The sequence below is a fragment of the Chanodichthys erythropterus genome, chromosome 13, assembly GCF_024489055.1.
Source record: "Chanodichthys erythropterus isolate Z2021 chromosome 13, ASM2448905v1, whole genome shotgun sequence".
NCBI lineage: Eukaryota > Metazoa > Chordata > Actinopteri > Cypriniformes > Xenocyprididae > Chanodichthys > Chanodichthys erythropterus.
In genome coordinates this window covers 15,180,605-15,206,312 of record NC_090233.1, presented here as the reverse complement: position 1 = coordinate 15,206,312, position 25,708 = coordinate 15,180,605, and the positions used below count along the sequence as shown (strand labels likewise).

At 38.1% G+C, this 25,708-nt stretch overlaps 2 protein-coding genes across 2 annotated transcripts in view; one reads left to right on the top strand and one right to left on the bottom strand.

Moving 5' to 3' along the window:
* LOC137033835 (astrotactin-2-like) overlaps positions 1-25,708 on the bottom strand; it is a 460,374-nt gene that overhangs the window by 51,813 nt on the left and 382,853 nt on the right. The window contains exons 16-17 of the mRNA XM_067406219.1: positions 24,947-25,126; positions 6,198-6,460 (exon numbers count right to left, since the gene is read on the bottom strand). Of these exons, the coding sequence (XP_067262320.1) occupies positions 6,198-6,460; positions 24,947-25,126 (443 nt within the window). The remainder of the gene's footprint in view (positions 1-6,197; positions 6,461-24,946; positions 25,127-25,708) is intronic.
* trim32 (tripartite motif containing 32) lies at positions 11,006-17,640 on the top strand. The gene is made up of 2 exons (XM_067406220.1): positions 11,006-11,072; positions 13,288-17,640. Exon 2 carries the CDS (start codon positions 13,304-13,306, stop codon positions 15,281-15,283), a length of 1,980 nt encoding a protein of 659 aa, XP_067262321.1. The 5' UTR covers positions 11,006-11,072; positions 13,288-13,303; the 3' UTR covers positions 15,284-17,640.

Sequence of the window (25,708 nt, the reverse complement as noted above, 5' to 3'; positions counted from 1 at the left end):
CTTGTTTTCACCATGAAATACAAAATAAAAAGGTTATTGTGACTTTTTATCTCAGTATTTTATCTCACATTTTATCTTTCGACTTTTTTCTCACAATTTCGAGATTTAATCTGTGAGAAATTAGATTTAATCTAACTTGTAAGTGCAAGTTAATATCACAATTCTGAGAAAACAAGTCGTAATTACTTTTCTTTGTTTTTATTTAGTGGGTGAAACATGCTTGTTTAATTCTACTGTGCAAAAAACAAAACAAAAAAAAATTTACATTGACTTCAACATAATCAGTTTTTAATATTTCATTGGTTCTCTCTTGTTTAAAATTTCTTTCTATGACAGTCTGGCCAAAAAAAAAAATTAGGCATGTTTCAGTGTATTATAAACAAATAAAACAAGCACAATATGCTTACAAAATCTTCAACACATTTTTGATAATATTGAATAAAGACTGAAGGTGTCAAATTTCCTATTGGCTAGACATCATTTTTTGGCCACTACACCTGTGTGCAAGATGTATTAAACATGCAGAAACATACAGCAGTATGCAAACATAAGCGTGTGGTCCTGAGTGACCCGACAGAAAAAACACTTTACACCAGAGGTGTCCATTCCTGCTCCTGGAGGGCCACTGTCCTGCAGAGTTCAGCTCCAACTCCAAATAAACACACCTGAACCAGCTGATCAAGGTCTTCAGGAAGGTGTGTTGAGGCAAGGTGAAGTTAATCTCTGCAGGAGCAGGTTTAGACACCCCTACTTTACACTTCTGTTCACTTTACTGTAGCGCCCCTTGTGGCCAGGCTGAGAATACAATGCATGCTTGTGTCAGAACAGAGTTCAGGTGTGTCCGAGCACCTGCTGCGGTTTCTTGCGTAAAGTATGGCAAATGAATGCAACAGTTTGGTAATTTTTTGAGTGAATTCACGTTCAACCAACAAGCTACACTGAGTTAGAGGAACTTAAAAATTTGTGTTTATGCTACAAATTATTAAGTTGATTACTTGAATAAAATAAGTCACTCCAACTACCAGAGTTGTAGCCCTGGAACCAATTAATATCAGTTCAAATCAACAGCTATCAGCACACACTAACATATTATTTAACATGTATATTTAATGAACAAGTAAGATATTACTTGTCACTGGCATTAGCGCAGTCATTGAGTCAATGTTTACCTTCTCTTCAGCACAAACTTCTTGTAACAGCATTAAACACTAACCCTCACTAGAAACAAATGCATTAACACTTCATTTCAACATTTATTCTCCTTATCCAGTTCTATGCAAAGCATGCTGGGAATCAGAAATCCTAATTTCTGAAGTTATCAAGACAAGTTTTTTTTTTTATTTTTTTTTTTTAAAGTCAATTAATGCAGAAATTTGAGTTTAAATTACAGACGATTTTAAGTTGATATAATGATCAACATTATTGTGTCAACAGAACTCTACAAAATAATGTTTGCAACTTAATAGGTTTAATTAAAACAATAAATTAGAATTTTTACCTTGCAACCTTTCATTTATTTAAGTTGTGGTAACAGGTGCCCTGAATAATTTTTTAGAGTGTATGATTATATGAGAAAAAAAAAAAAGATCAATAACATGCATTTAGAAAATAGATAGGCTGAATTTATGATTCATGCAGACTTTGACTGCAGATTAGCGATGCATTAGAAACGAGTTTCCTGATGTATGAGAAATAACTTTTGTCTTCCTCTTTTTTTTTTTCATCTCTTCTCCTAAGAGTTCCTCCTTAATCCTAAAATGACTGATTTCCTACTTGCACAAAAATATAAAGAACAATGTATAAGTGTGTATCGGTGAGTTTGTGAAGGAGGAGGACCATGATGAAAACAGGATAAAAACAGTCACATGAGAAGCTGAGAGCAAGAGAAATGGACTGATAATTTCAGAACAGTAGTCCAATGTCCCTCCATTACAATAGGACAAAACATGCTCCGTATGTCACTTACAGCCACTTCATTTTCCTCATATATCTGTGACAAACTGATTGCTATAAGGAATAAAATTCATAACTTCTGACCATTGCAACAAAAGCAGCTCAGGGTGGCATAAAAAAAAGCCTGAATAAAATGAATGTTAAAATATGTTCTCAAAACTTTTTAAAGAGGACCTATTATGTTTTTTTTGTTTTGTTTTGTTTTGTTTTGTTTTGTTTTGTTTCACGTTCTTTAGTGTGTAATGTTGCTGTTTGAGCATGAATACGTTTTCCAAAGTCCCTCCAGCGGGAGTTCTTCTCTACATCAGTGTCAGTGTTTCTGAACTCCATCTTGAGTTTTCTTCACAATATTCCTCATTTAAATAATTCATATGCAGAATAAAGGGGCGGGGCCTGGTTGAGTTAGTTAGTAGTGTGTTGAAACTGGCGGCTATGGTAAGGGGCGGGACATTTCCCAAACACCAATCACAACATACTGCTCCAGCCGACCAATCAGAGCACATTGTGCTTTTCAGAAGGCGGGGCTTCATAGAGACAGGAACTAAACAGAGCGTTACTGACAGACTGGGAAGAGAGGAGCTGCAACAATGGAGAATATGAGGAAAATAATCAACATTCAAGCAGGAAAACCTAAAAAAATGCCTGTAAAAACAATCCAAATAGTTCAAAATGGACAAACCCAGCAATTAGGTTGTTTTTAACCCAATGGTTGGGTTAAATGTTTACCCAATGTGCTGGGCAGTTTTATTTAACTCAACTATTGTTTAAAAATCACTATATGTCTGGCTTAAAATGAACCCAAACTAGGTTGGAAATTTAAAATCAGACACATAATTACTAGAGGCAACAATAATAATCAAAAGGTGAACATTTATTAATAAGAAATTTAATAAATGTTTATTGTTTAATTATTAGTCACTAAACTTATTGATAAATGTTCATTTATGAAATGGATTAATAAATGTTTATTTCCAACATATTTTGGGTTAATATTAAACAATACAGTCATTTTTTAACAATAGTTGAGTTAAATAAAACTACCCAGCACATTGGGCAAACCCATTCCCTGGGTTAAAATAACCCAATCCCTGGGTTAAAACAACCCAACCGCTGGGTTAAAAATGACCCAATCACTGGGTTAAAACAACCCAATCCCTGGGTTAAAACAGTCCAACCCCTGGGTTAAAAATGACCCAATCACTGGGTTAAAACAACCCATTTGCTGGGTTAAAACAACCCAACCGCTGGGTTAAAATGACCCAATCACTGGGTTAAAACAACCCAACCGCTTTGTTAAAAATGACCCAGTCGCTGGGTTAAAACAACCCAATCCCTGGGTTAAAAATGACCCAATCACTGGGTTAAAACAACCCATTTTCTGGGTTAAAACAACCCAATCCCTGGGTTAAAACAACCCAACCGCTGGGTTAAAAATGACCCAATCACTGGATTAAAACAACCCAATCCCTGGGTTAAAACAACCCAACCGCTGGGTTAAAACAACCCAATCCCTGGGTTAAAACAACCCAACCACTGGGTTAAAAATGACCCAATCACTGGGTTAAAACAACCCAACCACTGGGTTAAAATGACCCAATCACTGGGTTAAAACAACCCAATCCCTGGGTTAAAACAACCCAATCCCTGGGTTAAAACAACCCAACCGCTGGGTTAAAATGACCCAATCGCTGGGTTAAAACAACCCAATCCCTGGGTTAAATGACCCAATCACTGGGTTAAAACAACCCAATACCTGGGTTAAAACAACCCAACCGCTGGGTTAAAATGACCCAATCACTGGGTTAAAACAACCCAACCACTTTGTTAAAAATGACCCAGTCGCTGGGTTAAAACAACCCAATCCCTGGGTTAAAAATGACCCAATCACTCGGTTAAAACAACCCATTTTCTGGGTTAAAACAACCCAATCCCTGGGTTAAAACAACCCAACCGCTGGGTTAAAAAATGACCCAATCACTGGATTAAAACAACCCAATCCCTGGGTTAAAACAACCCAACCGCTGGGTTAAAACAACCCAATCCCTGGGTTAAAACAACCCAACCACTGAGTTAAAATGACCCAATCACTGGGTTAAAACAACCCAATCCCTGGGTTAAAACAACCCAATCCCTGGGTTAAAATGACCCAATCACTGAGTTTGTCCATTTTCAACCCAATTAGGGTTGTTTTTAACCCAGTATATTTAGAGTGCAAAACAAAGGCCGCAATGTGCTGTGTTTAGTTGTGGGCAGATTATGCAGGATTGTCAATGTTTGGTTCTCAACTCAATGTAAACACAGACCGAATCACCACCTCATGTCTCGATCATGAAGCATGCCAAAAGAGGCGTCATTTTGGTTTCCGATGAATGACGGGGAACATGACAGCATTGTGTCTGAAGAGCATTCAGTCGGTCTTTGTGTCTGTTACGCTAATTGACAGGAGTCTGCGACTACAAGGAGTCCTGGCTCGTCCCCGGGGTCCATGACATCAATATCATCCTCATAATCTTGCAGTATTTTCAGAGCACGCTACGCACTAGTCTGAGCCGACTCGGCTGCGTTTTTCTCTCCTGTTTGTTTACCAATCGACAGAAACCCGCCAGGGACCGTCTGCTATCGATTGAGAGCCTTTCGTCATTGTTGATACTCCTGTTATTAGCAAGGTCCACACACACACACACACACACACACACACACACACACACACACACACACACACACTGGCTTCAGCGTGAGAAGCAATTAGCTGAGGGAATCAGTGTTATGAAGCGGGTCCGATCCCTGTCAGGTACGCACCAGGCCAAAGCAGGCCATTTGGTAAGTGAGTCACTCATAGTCTCTCGACGCTGCAGAACAACAGACACTGGTTAATGGCATCTTGCCTTTCAAGACGTCAGCAGTACGAGGGATGATGCGGAAAAGAAAGCCCTTGCAAATCTGCTCCAAAAGTAAATTTAATATCCTCATTACGTCTGTGACTCAGATGATGCATGGCTACTAATGCAATATACGGACAAATGAGATATATATTCAACCAAGAAACGGTTAACATTTTCATTAGTCTTTTATTATGATTTTCATATATAATATTTCACAGTCTTAGCATCATCCTTCCAGACAGACAAAGCATTCTTGATCGTAATGAAAATCACTCCTGCCATCTACTGGTACATCCGGAGCAGCAGAATACGTCACTCATTCCCACTGCCAACATCCAACAAGAAAACAATATCTGAAAAATTCATGTTTATACCTTCCACATGTAACACAATCTGAACATTAACCCTAGCTGTAGTTCGGTTATTTAGAGACAAGATGTCATGTTGATACAAGGTCATATACAGTGCACAATATATTATCGTCCAGCTCTTTATATAAAGAATAAGTATGTCCAACTTTATTCACATACTAGAGCGATACAGTATATGCTATTTACTAAATTTTGTGTCAACTGAGTATAACAAGTAACTGTATGCTATGTATAATGGGCATCCGTACGGGTTTTGCTCAAAAGATGAACATGACGGCACATGCTAGTGGATGAGTTGAATCAACTCCACAGCAACTACATCAATTTATCCACTAACCATTCAGAAACGTCTAAAAGTTGTAACTTCTTCCTGAGTCTCTCCATCAGTGTCGACTCCGGTTTGAACAATGTAAGGCTGAACACTTTCCTCATTTTGGCTGCGTGAGATTCTCCAGCTTTGTTGTTGTTGAGCTGTTAAAGCTCCGCCCTCTTCTGGAGCAGCAGCTCATTTGCATTTAAAGGGACACACACAAAAACGGCGTGTTTTTGCTCACACCCAAATATAGGGAAATTTGACAGGCTATAATAAATGATCTGTGGGGGATTTTGAGCTGAAACTCTTATATTACTTATAGTACATCTTGTGAAAAGGAGCATTATAGGTCACGTTTAAGCAGCACAACATAATAATCATAAATGTTTCTTGAGCAGCAAATCATCAGAATGATTTCTGAAGGATCATGTGACACTGAAGACTGGAGTAATGATGCTGAAAATTCAGCTTTGATCACAGGAATAAATTACACTTTACTATATATTCACATAGAAAACAGATGTTTAAAATTGGAATAATATTTCATAGTTTTTACTGTATTTTTGATCTTTGGTGAGCAGAAGAGACTTGGATGTCTAAAAATGTAATTTGTGGGGAAACAATTTGCTCAAATATGAATAAGAGTGAAAAACTTTATCGGATATATCCCTCACTTACCTCTTTAGTAACGTTATCCTGCACCAGGCTGTACAGGGGCACGACGCGGCTGACCTCCAGCAGGACCGGTGTCGGACTGGGCGTCTCACGACCCGCTTGCCGGCACAGGTGACAGGCGGCCGGGCAGCTGCCCTTCTCCTGGCAGCGGATCTCCACACCAGCCACCAGGTCATCAGACAGCAGCTGCGTCTTCAGCAGACCCGACAGGTAGCTGATGAACGGTACAGCTTTCAGATCCCGCCGGCCGCCCTGATCCGTGACTTCTGTGGAGGTGAGAGACAGTATGACGTCACTGGTACACCGTGTCTGTACATTTGTGACTCAGATCGAGTCCAGTTCTGGATCAAAACTAAGTGATGTTATTAATAGGAATGAGCCTGTTATGATTAAGAGTGATGAAGAAAGGTTGGTTTCAAAGAGTTTTAAAATGTGTTAACTTAATAAGTGTAACTTTCCTTACACCTTGAATATATGTGAGCCCTTTTGAAAAAAAGTAACTTAAAAAAAGAGTACTTATGCATATTGTAAGCTAAAATATTTAAGTGCAAATTGAATGTAATTCCTCCGCTGTTATGGCGGCCGAGTAAGAATACTACACTTGTTATACCACAAACTGTAGTTTTTAGGCGAGAATCATAGTGCCTTTTTTACAATTTGTTTAGATGTTTTCAGAGATGTGGGCTCCAGGCCGTCAGCGGTCGTTCAGTGCTCGAGTACCCGCCGAGAACAGCTTCATCTCGGACAGTGCTTCGGGGATTTGCCAGTGGCTCTTATAGTGGTTAAACATGAGATATAATTCATTTTGGGTTCATAAAACGGGTAATCTTTGGTTTTATTAATCTATTACTAGTTCCAGAGCAAATTGAATTGTGCTATGTTAATTTAAGGCTGTATTTAACTTACATCCTCTATAGCATAGCATATTGGCTCCAACTAGATGGGAAATATCAGATGAAGACTCTTTTCCGCTCTTCAAATGCATAAAACATTAGCCTTTATAGACGGTGTTTCTTGAGCAAAGAAAACGCTGTACATTTTCTTTCAAACATCAGATCTTTATTTACCTTTGCATTGCAAACAAGCAGAGATCTCCAAACTGTTATGAGGTTTTGTCACAAGCTCTTTAAAATCCTTTTCATTCATTATATTTTTGTAAAACCCACATACAGGCATAATGGGTGACCAATAGCATAGATTTAAAATAAATAAAACAAAAATGAGGAAATATAGAGATATGAGGTCTCCGCCTGACACTGATGATATATTCTTAACTGTGTTGCATTTATTTTATTTAATATATTTTTTGGCATTTGGTAATTATCCACACCACGCTTAAAGGTGCAGTATGTAATAATTCTGTCCGCTAGAGGTCGCTAGAAACCTATTCAAAACAAAGGCGTAGCTTGATGACACCAAGTTTGAGCACGGAATCTTGGGACATGTGGTCTTCACATCACAGCCGGTGGAAAAGAATAGAGATTGACTCGGGAAGAAATCATGTTCATGGATGTGATTATTAACGTTACTGTAGTATGAAGCAGAGCAGGAGCGAGTGTTGTGGAGCTGAACGAGGAGCTGGAGCGATTGATCAACACACGCCTCACGAGCAGCGGGACTTTTATTATGACACAGTCGCCGGCGCCGCTGCCGCTTTTCCGGTCATGAGTGTGAGGAAACGCAGCTCTGTTTATCATATTAGGTACATTTGAGTGTGTTGAAAATGATGTTATAACGTTACTCTGTGCGTTCACTCGGCGGCTGCTGTGAGACACTGTTACACACTGCAGTAAGATAGATCCATTTTACAATATCAGATTAAATGCTGGATGATTGTGTTGATAAATGGCATGCAATTCATTTTAAAACGTATTGTATGATGGAGGAAATGCTGTATTACTGTTACTAAAAATAAAGCTGCATCTAATGATGCTATGTTAGCTACTTCACAAAATAGTGTTTTCCTCTGAGGCATGGTAAAGCATCGCAAAAAAAATCAAGAAAATTAGATTTAAACAACAAGACTAAACGTGTTGAGCTATATAAAAATAGTTAGTTGTCTGTCTATAAATATGTCAAAACAGTTGCCTATAAAAACGTAAATATTAAATCGTCTTTGGTGTTTCATGGTTTCTACAAAATAAAACCGAGGGTAACGCGGGTATGACGCCATTGACAGGCAACTCCTCACACGTCCCGCAGCCTTGGGTAAAACTGCAATTTTCTCACGATTTACAAATAGTTGCAAAGATATTTTACTGCAAAAATCTTACATATTGCACCTTTAATAACCTGTCGTGGCACACTAGTTGGGAAACACTGTACTGTAGAGCACTGTTAAATATCGTTGTTCAGTAAATACTATTTTATATAAATAATATGTTGTATTTGGTATTGGGAAAGGGTCCATTAGTGCATAATTGAGTGAAAGTTGCATTAATACACCATTCGATGGTGGCAAACTTTACGAGTGAATGAGTCGGTCGCAAGAGACTTTTATATTGAAAGGGACTTTTGTAAACAGGATGTTGTTTTAGCGCTGTATGTTACGGAAAATTCCCTTAACGGAAAAAAGTACAAATACAAAGATCGCTTTCCTCAGCGGACATTCAAACGGATTTTTATAATGATATAATATTATGGACATCGACCTGAAGAGTGAATGTTATATCAGACACTCAAGTGATCTCTCTCTCTCTCTCTCTCTCTCTCTCAGTAATACCGTAAAAAATTCAGAGAGTTTCAATGTCTTATAATTAGTAACGGAGGCTCAACTATTAAACTGTCGACTTGTGATTTGAATCCGTGGAGGAAGGAAGCAGTTCTGCACAAAAGAGAGTTTTAAAAAAACTCAGTTGTTGTTTCTTATTTATTTACACACTCGTGCCGTCAAACTGTTGTATAAATGCAATATCACACTAGTAGCCGTGCGATATGGCTGTATATCAGCACGCTGTGATCACAACCATGCTGATATACAGCCAATATCGCACGGCTCGGCTACTCATGTGATATTGCTCGTATATCACCTGGGACATACGTACTGTCTTAAGGCATTACGCCACTTTAGGCATTTTTTACGTGAAGCATTTTAGATGTTCGTTAGCAGTGTTCGTGCGCAGAACCCTTGGCAGACTCGAAACAATGCGATTACGTGGGGAAAGATCTTAATTGAGTGCCGAGACGTCCTTGAGATGGCTAAACAGATGTGCGATTCTGAATAATAGCGTCTGTTCTCTGCGCTCCACAGCTGATTTCCCTGAACATCCCCGTCCTCCCTGTGCCTGGAGATGGCATGAGTCATTATGCTGGATTTTAGCATGACAGGCAAACACTTGGAGCAGGAGGAGGAAGCGTAGCAGGAGAGAAAACAGTCCGAGGCCGTTGTGTCTGCATCAACACGGAGATGTGCCAATCCAGAGCCTCAGTCAGTGTTTGTGCTGAGAAAATGACACAGCTGGAGTAGCTGTCACAGCCTGCAGAAGGCCTGTGCTGTTTAAACGATTCATTTCATGCAGCTTAATCATACTGAGATGAAGAAGTGCATTTTCAAGTGTTTCTCCACCAGTCAAACGGAAAACATCTGGCTGTACAAATCCTCGTCATGTGTGTTCTCCCTCTTTCCTCATGTCATCTGCTTTGAGCCGACACCGGAGTAAACAGAGTTTGAATAGATTTAGACAGCCGAGCTGGAAAGAGACAGCGATTCAAGACTGGGTTCTGGCTGTGCATTCTTTACTGACAGGATGAACTACATATCCCATCATGCAATGTGAATGATGATTCAGCAATTTCGACTATGTTGTTGATAAATTATGATTCAGTCAAATTATGTCTGTATTAAATGACTATAAAATGCATCATTGACTACTTGACTGTACTAATATTCAGACAAAAAGTCATTGAGAAGAAACCTTAACGATTAAACAATCTTCCAGTTTTGCAAGATTTTTTTAATCATTTATTAATAAGCTGCATATCACCTTCCACCATTCAAATACTTATAATATAATGTAAATAATAGTATGGCAATCTCTTTGCTGTTGAGGCAATACTGTTTAATATTGTGCAAGTTTAACAGAGGGACACTTTCAGACAGAGATGTGCTGCCATCTCGTGGTCAATTATTATACTGCAGTTACATTTTATATTAAAATACTGGGGGAAATAGTTCTGTAGTTCTTTCTTTCAGGCATCTATCAAAAATCGTAATGAAGCATCATTTAAACATTTTATGACAGATCTGATTATATTTTTGCATTTTCACATTAAGTCTGTTTAATCTTTAACTATAACAGCTGTCATTCTCTGATTATTTCTTGCACTGACATAATATAATATAACATAATATAATATAATATAATATAATATAATATAATATAATATAATATAATATAATATAATATAATATAATATAATATAATATAATATAATATAATATAATATAATATTCTATAAACTCTCAATCCAGCTTTACTTTATAGTAGCACTGAATTTTTTTAAGCATTTTTCTGATTTTTTTTTTTTTTTAATTTGTAACACTTAGCTCTTTATATTCTCAGTAATAGAATTATTATTATTATTATTATTATTATTATTGCATCTGGGATCCACCCATGTGTTTGAGCTCTTTAGCTTGTTCCACTGAAATAACTTTGCGCATCACGCATGACAACAGCAGCCACTCATCTGATTGGTTCCTGCGCACATCAATGAACAGACACACAACGGCGGCAGCCAATGAAATCTCGCTGGGGGCGGGACTTACACTAAGAATCAACCTCCGCTATGACGTCACCTCCGCAGTGTCGCGCGCACCCGCTGACATGAGAGACGCGCGCGTCGTCACATCAAGCAGAAGCCACTGTTGAACTGAAGGTAGGAAATCACGAAACAATCGACACTTAAACACGCATGAATGTTTGTAGCATGCGTTTGTGACCGTGCTTTCATTTTGGGTGGCATGCGCGCAGAAGACGGGAATGACGGCACTCAGATCGCAGTGTTTTGAAGCTCTGGGCCTGTAAATCAGCTGATTTGACAATATAACTACATATAAGCAGATTGTTTATGGTCAGCTGCATAAGTGTGACTCTTAACAATGCATGCATTAAACTGGTACAACAGATGACAGTGCGTGTTCCAGAAACATGATGGTGATCTAATAGCTAGACATCTGGCTACCAAAATAAACACAAGACGCTGCTGAGTTGTTTTTTTTTTTTTTTTTTTTAAAAAAACAGAAATTGCATTAAGTTAATGTATGCCATAGCATTTGAAAATCGATTGTATTTTTATGTGGATGAATATATGATCATGAGGTGAAAATGTGGCCAGTAAATACAGAAATAGCATCAATGCATGTCATCAGACCGCTTTTGTAATGACGTGACATTTTCTCATGGTTGACGTAAGCATCCCATCCATTGCTCTGGACTTTAAAAAAGTAATACATTTACTTAAATGTTGTATAAGGTTAATTATATTTCACATAGCATCATTATATCATCCTCATGCCACTCTCTGAATATCAGTGCAGGTATCTGCCCAATAAAAGTAAAAAATAAAATAAATAAAAATATATTTCACAATTTTGAAAAAATGTTACTTCGTATATTGTCAAATGTGATTGTGATTTGACATTTAACATCTCATTTTACGGCTGCTTGGATATCAAAGCAAAAACAACCATAAAATGAAGTTTTGCATGTTCGTCAAAAACTAGAAACGAGCAATTACTTGAAGTCCATAATGTATATGAAAAATATCAGTGTTTTGTTTTTGGATCGCTATCAATAATGCATTATCATTATTATTACTGTAATTACATTTCACATTACAAACATAGTATGTCCTAACTTTCTTCTAGGGCTGCACGATTAATTGAAATGAACCTGAAAGCATGATTATACTATTTGGCTTAGTGCGATTATGAAATTGCAATTTTTTTATGCGCAGCTTGTCAGTGAAGCACAGCTCTGTGATCAGTAGCAAATGCTGCTCCGTCTGAGTTTGAATCGCTTATAATGTGCATTTGAAAAAGCAGCATGCGCCTTTCCAAACATGAGAAGCATTTATGAACCTCTTGTCCAACAAAAGACTACATTTAATAACATGTTTTTACTCCTAACTCACTTCATAACGTTAGTCAAGGGTATGAAACATCCCTCTGTGAAATGATGTGGCTTCTTACACAGAATAAGGCACACAACATATTATTTCATAGTATTCTATACAGTGATAAAAGCTATGTTTATTAGCATTGCATTATAAATATACTTTATTATCATCAAAAAACCCAAGAGAAGGCTTCAAGAACTCAGATAAACCATATATAGTTATAGTCGCGTTAATTAGTCATGTTTAATCAATCATGTCATGTAGTCATGTTTCAATCTTCTGTTTATTCAGCTACAGAGATTTCTTGAAACTACGTGCGTTATCTTATCTGTGCGAGAGCGCCCTCTGGCTTTCAGATGGAGCAGCATTTAGCTGTGCTTCACTGAGAAGCTGTGCATAGAAAAAAATCCCAGCCAGTTGACCCTTCGCAAACACCCGCCCCCCTTAGTTACTGTTGCATTGTCCGACAAGCCATGGTGCTGTCGCCATAGAGTGAAAAATACATCGCGGAGCAAAGAAGACACTGACAACACGTCAACAGACAAGACAGAGCAGGTTACTTATGATATTAAACAAAGGCGGATTCGGCGTTATGATTGGTTAGATCGCTTGTCAATCAAACTCCCGGCGAAGGGTCAATTGCCAAATCACGTGTGGTTTAATTTCAATTAATCATGCAGCCCTACTTTCTTCACTTTCACCTGGCGTCTCTGCATCTCATTATGCATCATGTGAAATGTTTTTAACAAATTACAAGATGAAAATACCGTATTATCAGCCCCAGGCATGTTCTGAGAATGTGTAAAAATACAGTCTTGGCAGTTTCATGCAGACTCTAAATGTAATCACAGCCTTTTAGGATTACTAATCACACATTTGGAGCAATAATTAAAGTAGAATTGTGCAACTTTTTATTATAACTGAATGCAATACATATCAAACACATAGACATGACTTTTTTCCTCCCCTGTAGACACCCAGTAGGCATCATGGCCACACCAACGTCCCTAGACCCAGATTTGGTCCGGGAGGTGCTGGAATGCCCCATTTGTCTGGAGACCTACAACCAGGATCAGCTTCGACCCAAGCTGCTGCAGTGTGGTCACTCTGTGTGTCGCCAGTGCCTTGAGAAACTCCTCGCCAGCACGATAAATGGCGTGCGCTGCCCCTTCTGCAGCAAGGTGTCTCGTATGAGCAGTATTTCCCAGCTGGCTGACAATCTCACCGTGCTGAAGATCATCGACTGTGCAAGTTCATGCGGCTCCACCATGGGCCTCATGTGCAAGTCTTGTAAAAACCGCCTGCCCCGTCAGTACTGCCGTGACTGCAGCATCGTGTTGTGTGATATTTGTAAAACCGAGGGGCACCAGCGTCAGGGCCACGTCGTACAGGCCATTCGCGTAGCTGCCGAACAGTGCCGGAAAGACATCAGCGGGAAGCTTTCTAACTTGCGGGAGGCAATGGGCAACATTCAGAAGAAGAAGGCAGCTATCGACAACGTGACAAAATCACTCAGACTGAAGTACAAGGCTGTGCAGCAGGAGTATGCCAAGGCTGAGTTGCGGCTCCAAGAGGAACTGGGCCGCTCCCGCCGTGCCTTTGCCACCTCCTTGGCCGAAATTGAGAAGCTCAATGCCCAGATTCTGGAGGAGCAGACGTACCTTCTCAGCATCGCTGAAGTGCAGGTGGTGTCAAGATGTGACTACCTAACCATGAGGATCAAGCAAACTGATATTGCTCTACTAGAAGAAGGGAGTAACAATGAAGAAGAGGAGCTGGACTTAAAAACCAATCTGCCTATCATTCTGAAACTACAAGACCCTGAACTGGTTAAAATGGAGTGCGCAACACCCTTAAACGTGGCGCAACTGACCACAAAACCATGCACTGTCAATGCCGAAGAGGAAGATGGACTCGATTTCGCCGCTGCCGCCCCTTTGGACATTTATCGTGATATCGACATGGTGACGGCGGTTGAAGAGGCTGTTTGCGCTTCTCCCGGTAGCTTCAAGTCCAAGTCTGTAGATGGAGGAGGACCTTCTCCAGGGGCTTCTGGTGGGCAGCTCTGTCAGTTCGTGAAAAAAATGGGATGCAAAGGCAATCTTCCAGGCATGTTCAACTTGCCTGTAAGCATTTGTGTCACGCCTCAGGGTGAGGTTCTCGTGGCCGACCGAGGGAACTACCGCATCCAGATCTTCAACCGCAAGGGCTTCCAAAGGGAGATACGCCGCAACCCGAGCAGCATCGACAACTTCGTCTTGAGCTTCCTCGGTGCCGACCTGCCCAACCTCATCCCTCTCTCCATTGCAATCACTGCTCAGGGCCTCATCGGTGTCACTGATAACTACGACAACTCCGTGAAGGTTTACACCACCGATGGCCACTGCATCGCCTGCCACAAGAACCAGCTCATCAAGCCGTGGGGAATCGCGGCCATGCCTTCGGGGCAGTTTGTCGTGTCTGATGTCGAGGGGGGGAAGCTGTGGTGCCTGGCTGTGGATCGTAACGTAGGGGTAGTGAACTATAACCGATTGTGCTCGGCCGTCAGGCCCAAATTTGTAACTTGCGACTCCTCAGGTACAGTCTACTTCACACAGGGCTTGGGTCTGAACATCGAGAATAGACACAACGAGCACCACCTCGAAGGGGGGTTTTCCATCGGCTCGGTGGGAATGGATGGGCAGCTGGGAAAGCAACTCAGCCACTTCTTCTCAGAGAATGAGGACTTCCGTTGCATCACAGGCATGTGTGTGGACTCTAACGGGGACTTGATAGTGACGGACAGTGGCCGTAAGGAGATACTGCAGTTCCCCAAAGAGGGTGGCTTCAACGTTCTCATTCAGGAGGGCCTTACGTGCCCTGTAGGAGTAGCTGTTACCCAGAAGGGACAACTGCTTGTCTTAGATTGCTGGGACCACTGTGTGAAGGTTTACACATACTTGCAAAGGAGACGTTCCTCTACGTGTTAAGACTGCTGTGTCCATGAAACTAGTCACTTTAATTCAAACTTGCTTCCGTGATTTCTGACCTGTGACTTGCAGTGGCTGGGATCATGCAGCTACGCCTCAGCCATTCACCACTGCCATGGAGCAAATGGAGGATGACTTATGGGTATTATTATGGATGGTTTGGGCAAATGGATTTTGAAATATAGCACAGCTGATGGCAATAACTGAAAATGTTGTTCTCTTTGCGTGCATTTCAGTTCTCATCTATGTTTTTTTTTCCTCTTGCTGCTGTACAGGCATTAAGATGGTGTTTTGAGTTACTGACAAAGTCAAAGGAATATTCCAAGTTAGGCTCAATCAACAGCATTTGTGGCATAATGTTGACAATCATAGAAAAAGACTTGAAAAATAAAGGTTATGGTGAAACAATTACTATGTAAATGGGGTCATTTTTGGAGGAAATGTGAAGCTTATAAATTCATAAAAAACACTCACAATACACATATTATGTTACAATTTGTGGATTATTTTAGGTGTTAAAGTTGTCCCCTTAATTTATTTTATGGCAGATTTAAACATTGATTAATTGCAACAGAGTTAGATATAACTTTACACCAAAAAATAGTATAGTAGTAAGTGATTTATTTTCCTACATTGCAGTCTTGTTAACACACATTTTACGTGTTGTTGCAATACTTTTGAAACAGCGAGTTTTAACATTTATGGATTGGCCAAATCCACCTCCATTGCAAATGCCTCACTGCAATTGAAGAGTAGTCAGGAACTCACCGCACCTTCAAACAAGTCCAAATGAGGTGCGTAGACAAAAAAAAAAAAAAATACAAATAGTGAAACACTTCAAGAGAGAGTCTACACACTGTACCAAAGAAGTCATCAAATGTGACAGAAAAACAAAACTTTACTGAAAAAAGATCAAACATTTCTTCTTCTTCGGTAGAGTGTGCAGACTCTTGAAATTTCACTAAATGCCCCACTGCAACATACATTATATATATATATATAATTATTGAGGTAATCAAGATTATGCCACAAGTGCTACAATTGATCTTGTACTGAACTGAGCATATTACTTTAATGGGAAGGTGCTTCATTTGATTTGGAAAAAGTGATTCAAAACGTACTTAAAACACTACTGTGAGTGTCATGTTCATGTGTAATCGTTGTAATGAGTTCCCATAATTCCCTCTCTATTAAAGTGGCCCCTCATAACTGAAGCCTGTGTCGGTAAAAGGACCTCTGATTTCTTCTACATATTAAAAAACAGCAAAACTAAAGAACAAAGAGCTTGAAAAATCGTTACATTATTGTTGCTACAAAGATGAGAAGATTATCTCAGTTGTCTATTATTTTTATTAATTTACTGTGAATTGGTGTGTAGTGTAATCCAGTTTGTACAAGCATTGCTGTGTTGCAGGAACCAAAGGCCTGTCAAATTCAGGAGATTTTTACAAGCCTGTCGTCAGAGTAACTGCAATAGTTCAACTGAAGCAGGGAAATGACTTCCCAATTTACAGTCTGTTACACCATATATGAAATTATATTTTGCAATAAAGTGTCCTTGTATCTAAGAGGTGGATCTTAAAATTGTCCTCCTTGAAAGCTTTAGACAGCGTTGAGCTCGCTGTCTTAAAATCTTGGTTGTGATATTAGTAACATTTATGGTTTTCATACGGATCTGTAGGTCCAAACGTGTGCTGGAGCGGATTAAGGCTATATGAATCAAACACAATTAGATTAGAATAGAAACCCATGATCACAATTCATAACAGTGCAAGTACTTGTTGCATTCTCTGTTGCAGAGGGTGCTGTAGTAGACATACGTCTTGTTTTATGTTTGTTTTCTCTTTACTGTAGAGTAGGTCAACTACTGTTAGAAGACAATTTTGCTAAGTTAAAGTCATAACATATCCAGTTAAATGGCACATTTGAAGGTAATCAATATCAAAATCACCATCATTAGTAGGTTGCTTATTGCCAAACAACGCAAGTAAGTTGAACCAGACCACACCAAGTTGGTAGTGCGTTGGTCATGCATTTGCATCCGTGCATTTGCATGAAATGTTTCTGGCCTTAATAATTGTACAGTTTAAGTTTTAATAATCTTGCATTAACAAGAAATGCAGACAGCCAGCTTTGGCCTTATAATAAATGCACCATCCCCGGCACAGGAGATCCAGAGATACTAGTAAAGCGCACTGTCTGCCGTGCCATTAGAAAAGTCTGCGTGACCCTTAAAAGATTAGTTCACCCAAAAATGAAAATTCTATCATTAATTACTCCCTCATGATGTTACAAACCTATAAGACTGTTGTTCATTATCACAAATGAAGATGTTTTTGATGAAATCAGAGCTTTCTGTCCCTCCATTGACAGTCTATGCAACTGCCACTTTCAAGCCTCAGAAAGGTTGTAAAGACATCATTAAAAGTAGTCCATGTGACTCCAGTGGTTTGACCTCAGTTTTATGAAGCAACGCAAGTGCTTTTTGCAAAACAAACAAACATAATTTGCCAATTTATTTACAAAATATTAATGTCCAACGTCCACTCTCGCGTCAACACAACACGCATGCTCTCGTGAACGGCTGTTGGAGATTAATATTTTGTAAATAAAGTGGTAAATTATTTATTTGCGCAAGCAAAGCACTCGCGTCACTTTATAAAATTGAGGACAAACCACTGGAGTCACATGGATTACTTTAATAATGTCTTTACGACCTCTCTGGGGCGTGAAATGGTAGTTGTGAAGACTGTCAATGGAAGGACAGAAAGCTCTCAGATTTCATCAAAAAGATCTTCATTTTTGTTCCAAAGATGAACGCAAGTCTTACGGGTGTGGAACGACATGAGGGTGAGGAATTAATGACAGAATTTTCATTTTTGGGTGAACTAACCCTTTAAAAAAATAGAACATGATTTTCATTGAATTGCCTGGCCAAGTTAGAAGTAGAACACGTTTTTAAAGACGGCTTTAATTTATGCCTTCACGCAACTGTGCTGCAGGCAGAAATAAACTGTTAAATTCATCTAGCTCTAATGCTACAATAATAATAATTATTATTATTATTATTCATAAAATTCTGTCGAAATGCCAAGAGCAAAGACACAATGAAAATGGAAATAATGTAACAAAGACCTTGTATTCACCAGTTTCTGTTTGTTGGTTCTTGTTTTGGCTGCTTTCCATGCTCTTATAAAATCTAGAGTTTCTTCTAAAATATCGTCTTGTTGTGTAGGAATTGTGCTCATCATTTAAATGGCTCTCACATAATATAATATGTCATACATGTGATAAAATGTCAATTAGTAATAATTTTCAGTAGTATTTATTGCCATTTTCCTGCTCTAGTTATTGACCAATTGATTTATTTTTTAATTAGTCTCAAGTATCAATACATGGAGCTTTAACAGTAAACGGGAGTATGCAATTACCAAGATACAGTAATCAAATTTGCACAATTCAAAAAAAAAAAAAAGTGCTAAAGAGGAATTATCACTATTATAAGATCTGGTAAGCATCATTTTCTTAGATGTATAAAGCAATATATGAAAAATGGGGCACAGGGATTTTGTTACTTATTTTTACTTAGTAAAAACACAAATATCCACAATGCAAGATACATTTTTTTTCTTCTATTCACGTACAATAGAAGACCATCATGAGTGAGCGTTTTTTATTCTGTTTTATTGTTTCTTGTTGGTTGTCAAAGCATAATGTGCAACAAATCATGAACAAGTGACATATGACAGGTATTAGTCGTATGTAAATCGCCTGCAAAGTTGCCCTTTTCTGGGTATCGTACATTAACCATCATGATTTAGGTCATATCAAATAGAGTAAGACCTAAACAATGAGTATTTTCTCACATTGTTGTGCTTTTGTCAGGGTTTAATAGCAGGACATATTGCTTTCATAATTCATCTAAACAATCCTGTTCAAGCATTGATGTTAACGTCAGTGAAATGAGTCCCAAATTCGTGTTTGTAATGTTCATGACCAATTGTGTGCAATAAAAGCAACATCTGAGAATCTGTATTCATTTTTTTTTGACTCCACCAGTTGTATTAATGTTACTGAAAGATAAGCCATTACCAGCTCAACTGTTTGACACTTTTAATCATGTTTTGATCCTGTGGAATACAGTGTGGGGGAATAGGCTAATAATCAGATCAATATTTCTGATTCTGGCCAAGTGTACACCACTAGATCTAAGACGTTGACACACTCAAAGACTCAGACTAATCAAACACTAGGTGTTTACAAAATGCATATGAAATCGAATACTTCCCTACTATATAGTGTGTGAAAAACAGTATGCCAACAGAGTAATATGTCCAGATAGTAATCCAAAAACAGTAGGTGAAAAGTCCCTGGATGACCTTCTTCTGGTGAGATTCTTAAGTCCACATTTGATGGACAATTTACCATCCCATGAGGCCAGGAGAGGAATGAATGGCACTGAAGTAACACAGCTGACGCTGGTACTATTCATACTACCCATGTTCATAATATATATAGAACTTATACTTAATGGTCATGAATTGAGTTCAAATTCAAATGTAGTACCTGTACCTGTGATTTTTGGACAGACCAAATCGTCTATCACTCTTCCTCTTGCAGCATCATTGGCTGTTGATTGCTACCCACGTGTTTGTCAAGAAAAGAAAATGTCAGATATGTTTGTAAAGGGGTGTATTTATAATCCCAGTATTTTTTTAATCAATATGTAACCATCCAGTGAATTTATTGTGGTTGTTAATGTTACAGACGAGGTGTGTATGCAATGTTTGCATCGTTTAGCCTGATGATTTGTACTTGTTTTGATTCATTCAAATCAAAAGTTAAGTTTTGTTCTTATTTTATTTTGCTTATGTTGTTTTTGTTTTCATTCATGCTATTACTAACTCTTCTATTGGGCCATGAAGTCATACATTACTGAGCATTTGCAACTCTTATGGTCTGCAGTTGCATTAGTTTGTTAAAAGATATCATCGTATTATGTCTGAGTGCACTGTTCATATTATATTTCAGTGAGGTGCTGATGAAACCCAACCCTGAAGAGAAAGATTGGTTATTTAATTGCTGGGAATGTTTAGGGTTATTGACTAGTCTCCAGAAGAGTCTGCAGGCACCCAGATGAGAATAGTGTGAACGCAGATCATACAGTTGTATATGGTGTTGATGATAATGTCGTTGATAATTTCTTATGGCTTCAGAAGACCTTGAACAAAGTGGACATTTCATATGGACTGTTTTTGTTGTACTTAATGACTGTCGAGTCTCCAAAAAGGACAATCAAAAAATGAACTTTCCCTGTTGTTGGTTTCACTCAGACCTTGTTCACATTACTTAAAAAAAACTCATGTAACTACATGAACTTAATTTAACTGCGTTGTTTCTACTAAACATGAGTATTGCCAGCTTTACTTAGTAAGTGTTTGTTTAGCCAACTTAACATTGCTGAATGAAACACACAAATTAATGTTGACATAACTAACTGGGCAGTGGATCTGTAGTTCCCAGCATGCAAGAGAGTCTATTAGGATAGTAAATTTAGGGATTAAAGTGTTATTTCATGTGTATTTCAGTAACGGGAAAGATGTTGTTAGTGTTTAATGTTCAGTTATGTTGGACATTTAGAGGAGTTTCTGTAATGTTTTCGAATTTTGTGGTTACCATTATGCAGAAGAGTGTCGCCTGTGTTTAGGCTGTGAGCCTCATATACACGTTTATAGCTGCTCTCAATTCAATAGAGTTATTTTTTTGAGTGAATTATGTAGAGCAGGAGTGTACAAACTATAGCCCGGGGATTAATTTCAAACGGCCTGCAGATTTTTCTATTCAAATCTATTATATGTGGCCCGCCATGCATAATTTACAAATCGTGCAGTTTCACAATGTCACCACAGGGTGTCAGTACTAGATTTTAGGCCAAGGAAGCATTAACCCGCCAAAAGTGAAACGAAACAGCGCTACTTGTGCTACTTTTTTTTTTTTTTGGTCAAAAACTTGCAGTTTTGTGCATTCGTATTTATATTAAAGTTGCAGTTTGTAACGTTTTTTTGGTTAAAAATTATTCAAAATCAATTTTTGTACATAACCAGCCAGTGTTCAAAACTATCTCCTTATCTTAGCTCAATTCACAACAGTAAGCTTGTAATAATGTTTTATATTAAATCGGTACTGGTGGATTTCCGTGGGAAATTCGAGCATGCAGCCGTTCGTCTTTGCATCATTACATCACGTCCGTAAACAGAAAGGAAGGAGTCCCAGCTAGACTATGCATATAGGATGCTACTGGTAGCGGATCATTTATACTCTCTTCTCACAGCAGCTACAATAATTAAACTTATCATTTTGATGGCGGGTTGTAATCCAGAAAGGTCCGAATGACAATCATCAGTGACAACTGAAGTCAAAAGCAAAAGTCTTCAGACTGTGGAGTGGCTACAGGAATTGAAATCTACAGGTAATGCTAATACACACTAAATACACATAGTCACGCAATGCTGATGTTGTTAACATTAACAATTTGAGAACAAAGTATAACAGTAATAATAATTTGCATGGTTTGATGCGATATGAGCTAAGCGATCGTTAGATTTAATCATCATTGGCAGTGCGATTTATAGTAGGCTAATGCTTTTCCACTCAGTTGGTCAGAACAAAAGTGGCAGACATCTTACTTGTCCAGATGACATTTTTCCGTTGAAAATTCCTACTTTGATCATACTTAAAGACTACAAATCTGTGATTCTGAAGTACAGTATCCACACCGGTATGGTGACTGACAGCAAACATTAGATTCATCTATGCTGAAGAGCCGTGCCGGTGCACAACGCACGTAAAGATGATAATTCCACAAATAACTGCAATTGCAGGTTTCAAACAGAGATGGCGACTAAGAGGCAAATCTTACGGACAGCAGCTTTAAATGTGTTTATAGATTAAATACCATAAAGCCATTCTAGATTTTTACTTTTTACCATGAGGTGCCATGAGTGATTTTAACTGTGGTGATTTAAATAGAGTACTTTTTTATTTAAATAAGAATAGAGTTCTAGTTCAGTATTTAAATATCACTCTTTAAAAATGAGGTTGTTAAAAGTTTTACAGATATTGTGTATTAAATTTATATGTGTCCTATCTCAAGCTACTCTACTGTCATGTTTTTTTTTTTATATATATATATATATATATATATATATATATATATATATATATATATATATATATATATATATATATATATATATAAAATAGAAATGGAACCGGCCCCCAGATGTGTCCACAACATCCAATCTGGGCCCCTTTTAAAAAAGTTTGGACAGCCTTGATGTAGAGCATTAGCTCATTTAATAAGGTAAATTAAGTCAATAAATGTGTTCACCTTACGTAATCAACATAACATTAAGTAAACAGCGCATATAAATATTATGTAACTGACAAATTCAAATGATTTGTATTTACTCAAAGAACTTTTGTCAGCTTTTTTCACACACATTTCATTTGGTCATACAACTAAACTGTTATTTGTACAAAATACTCAATATAGTTGTGTGGAACCACTTGACACTTATTTTTTTAAGTAAATCCAACCATTCATTTTTTTGAGTGTATCCTGCCATCCATCTTCGTCTGGTTCCATTGAAAAAAGTAGGTTATATGGGTTTGGAACTATATGAAGGTGGTCAGAATTCTCATTTTGGGTAAATTGTTCTTCAGTATTGATCCCACAAAGCTGTTGTAGAAAGAGGCCAGACACTGAAATGTGTTTGTACTGAAACTTGTTCTTCTGGAGTCCATAGAACTATATAGTAAACATGTGTCAACTCACTCATTGCAGACGGTCTGAACTAGGAGAACACATATTTCTATACCAATAAGCTGATATTACAATTCATATTATGTGTCTTAAATTAACGACTATAAGTTCCATTTTGAGGTTTGCTTAATATTATATTTAACATCCATCCATCCTTTCTCCAACCCACTTATAATATGCAAAATGAGCATGTACAATTAAAGTATGAAGGATTTGGCCTGTTGAGCAAGAACATTTTTTGGGGCTGGATTTAAAACCTTATAGTCTCTGAAAAGCCGGGCCGATGTTGAAACTCTTATCTGAATGAGAATCAACATTGGCTTGGCTTTTCAGAGATGGCAAGAACTGAGGGATTTGAAATGTTGTAAAAGTGATGCAGAGGTGGCATTTTTATTATGAGTAAGGTATTTTACTGAATGGATAAATTGTCACGTGTAGCTCTCTAACAGAGTTGATGTAAAGTATTATCTGTTGTGAAGGGTAATATTCATCCGTGAAGTCATGCAGACCGAAGCACAACCAAAGCAATGTTCTTCTGCAAAATGCATGCAGTTGTTTTTAGCCACTAGATGGTGTACCTTTGAAGGGTTAGTTCACCCAAAAATGAAAATGTCTGTCATCATTTACTCACCCATTAACACACATCAGTTGTGGTAAACGGAAGCTCAAGCATGTTTGCTTGACGTGTGCGAGTGAGGTTCATTCTCGCGTGTTACGCAGTAAGTTTAAACTTCCAGTTTCGGTTGAGATTCTGTTTATGTTCACTGATCATCGTATTATACTTGTTTATATGTGAATAAAAGCCTAAATTAAATCTGCTCATCATATAAGGTGATCGAGTCTCTTCAGCTTTTCAGTTGGACAGAAAACACTTCGATTTCATCAAAAAGATCTTTATTTGTGTTCCAAAGATGAACGAAAGTCTTTCAGGTTTGTAACGGCAGAATTTTCATTTGTGAGTGAACTAACCCTTTAACAATGGATTGTTTGTCAGATGCCTTTTTGAGTTATACATTGAAATTATTATTACCATTTTGAATCAGGGTAAAGCAAGGAGACAGTTTTGATTAATGCAGCTTTAAATATCCAGTAGGGTTGGCTAGCCCTGATTTATTGCCTCTGCAGACATTACCATTGACCTGTAGTCTGTCTGAATCTGTATTTGCTGTCTCAGAGGTGGGTGTTGACTCAGTGGTCATACATGCTGTATAAACACGGCTTGTTCATACAGTATGAGTGTACACAAGTTTTACACTAGTGTAATATCTGACATTCAATACAGAGCAGCAGCTGGTTGCACCAGTTACATCTTAATCTAGTTTTGATGTAAAGGGGCACTAAGTTACAACTTGTGCAGTGTGCACTACTAAATATTTTGCATTGCACCATTAAACTTAGTTAAAGCGAAAGTCTACGTATAAGCAAAATATTTTACTGAAGCCTCCGACCAGGAGTCAATGGTCGTATTCCAACAGTTGGAATAAAACAACAGACTGGCTGAATTGCATCAATAAGCTCTTGTTTTACCCAACAGACTTCAATCCTTTAGACATATATGACAATGCTGATATTATGCGACTATGCATTATTTTACGGAGAGCTTACAAACTACTAGCTGCATTAGAACAAATGATGCAACTGAATAAAGTAGTTAGTTACAAACTAGCTAGTAGTTACTAAGCCCCTAGTGTGGACTTTACGTTCCAGTATGAACTTACAAATGGCTGGTGCAAACGTACCCAGGATCGTAAATGCACACACTCTATGAAATGAAATTGTTTATTTATTTAGTTTTATATGTGAGGATACCCATCTTCGACCCCTTGCCTCTGTCTTACCTTTCTGGTACTGGAGCCAGAGCTGTTGCTGGGACTTCTTGCTGGGGAAGTAGATGTTGCAGGTGAGTTCAGACCCATACAGCGCCTCAGAGATGTAATGACTGCCATACTGCTGAATAAACGCAAGCAACTCTTCCCGTGTGCTGTCTGCCGTCAGGGATTTCAGCACCTTAGAGAAATCTGACCAAAGCACCACCACACATACAGAAACAATGAATGGCCAATGTTGAGAAAATCTTTGATTCATGATTGTCAAATATTGCTTGTTTGTCACCGTTCTGCCTACATGTACAAGACTGTATACTAAAATTGTCTTAAAAAGGGTTATGTGTTAATTTGTATGGGTTATTTTGTTTTTCTATGGAACAAATGACTGGGATTTTGATTTCTGTAACCTGAGTGTTGTGCTCTGTTGTATCACCAAAAGGATTAAAAGCATAACCATTAACTCCCCCACATGTCGTTCCAAACATGTATGAATTTCTATCATATGTGGGCCAATTTGGAGATATTTTTCAAATATCTTTTTTTTTGTTCACTCTTTGTCCCACTGACTTCAAAAAATATACTAACTAGTGCCATATGGGTCACTTTCATTTAAAGCAACCGAAGAAGACTTTTCATTAGCCCATTACTAGAATTAATAAGTTCAATTTTTATAAAATGACTTTATTGGACTTTTTATGAAAAGGATATAACTACACATGGCATTTAAGTTTATATTTGTGTAGTTTGACTATGTACAGGTGCTGGTCATATAAT

Excerpts from the sequence above, each read along its gene's own strand:
- trim32 (XM_067406220.1), top strand. The coding sequence starts at position 13,304 with ATGGCCACACCAACGTCCCTAGACCCAGATTTGGTCCGGGAGGTGCTG.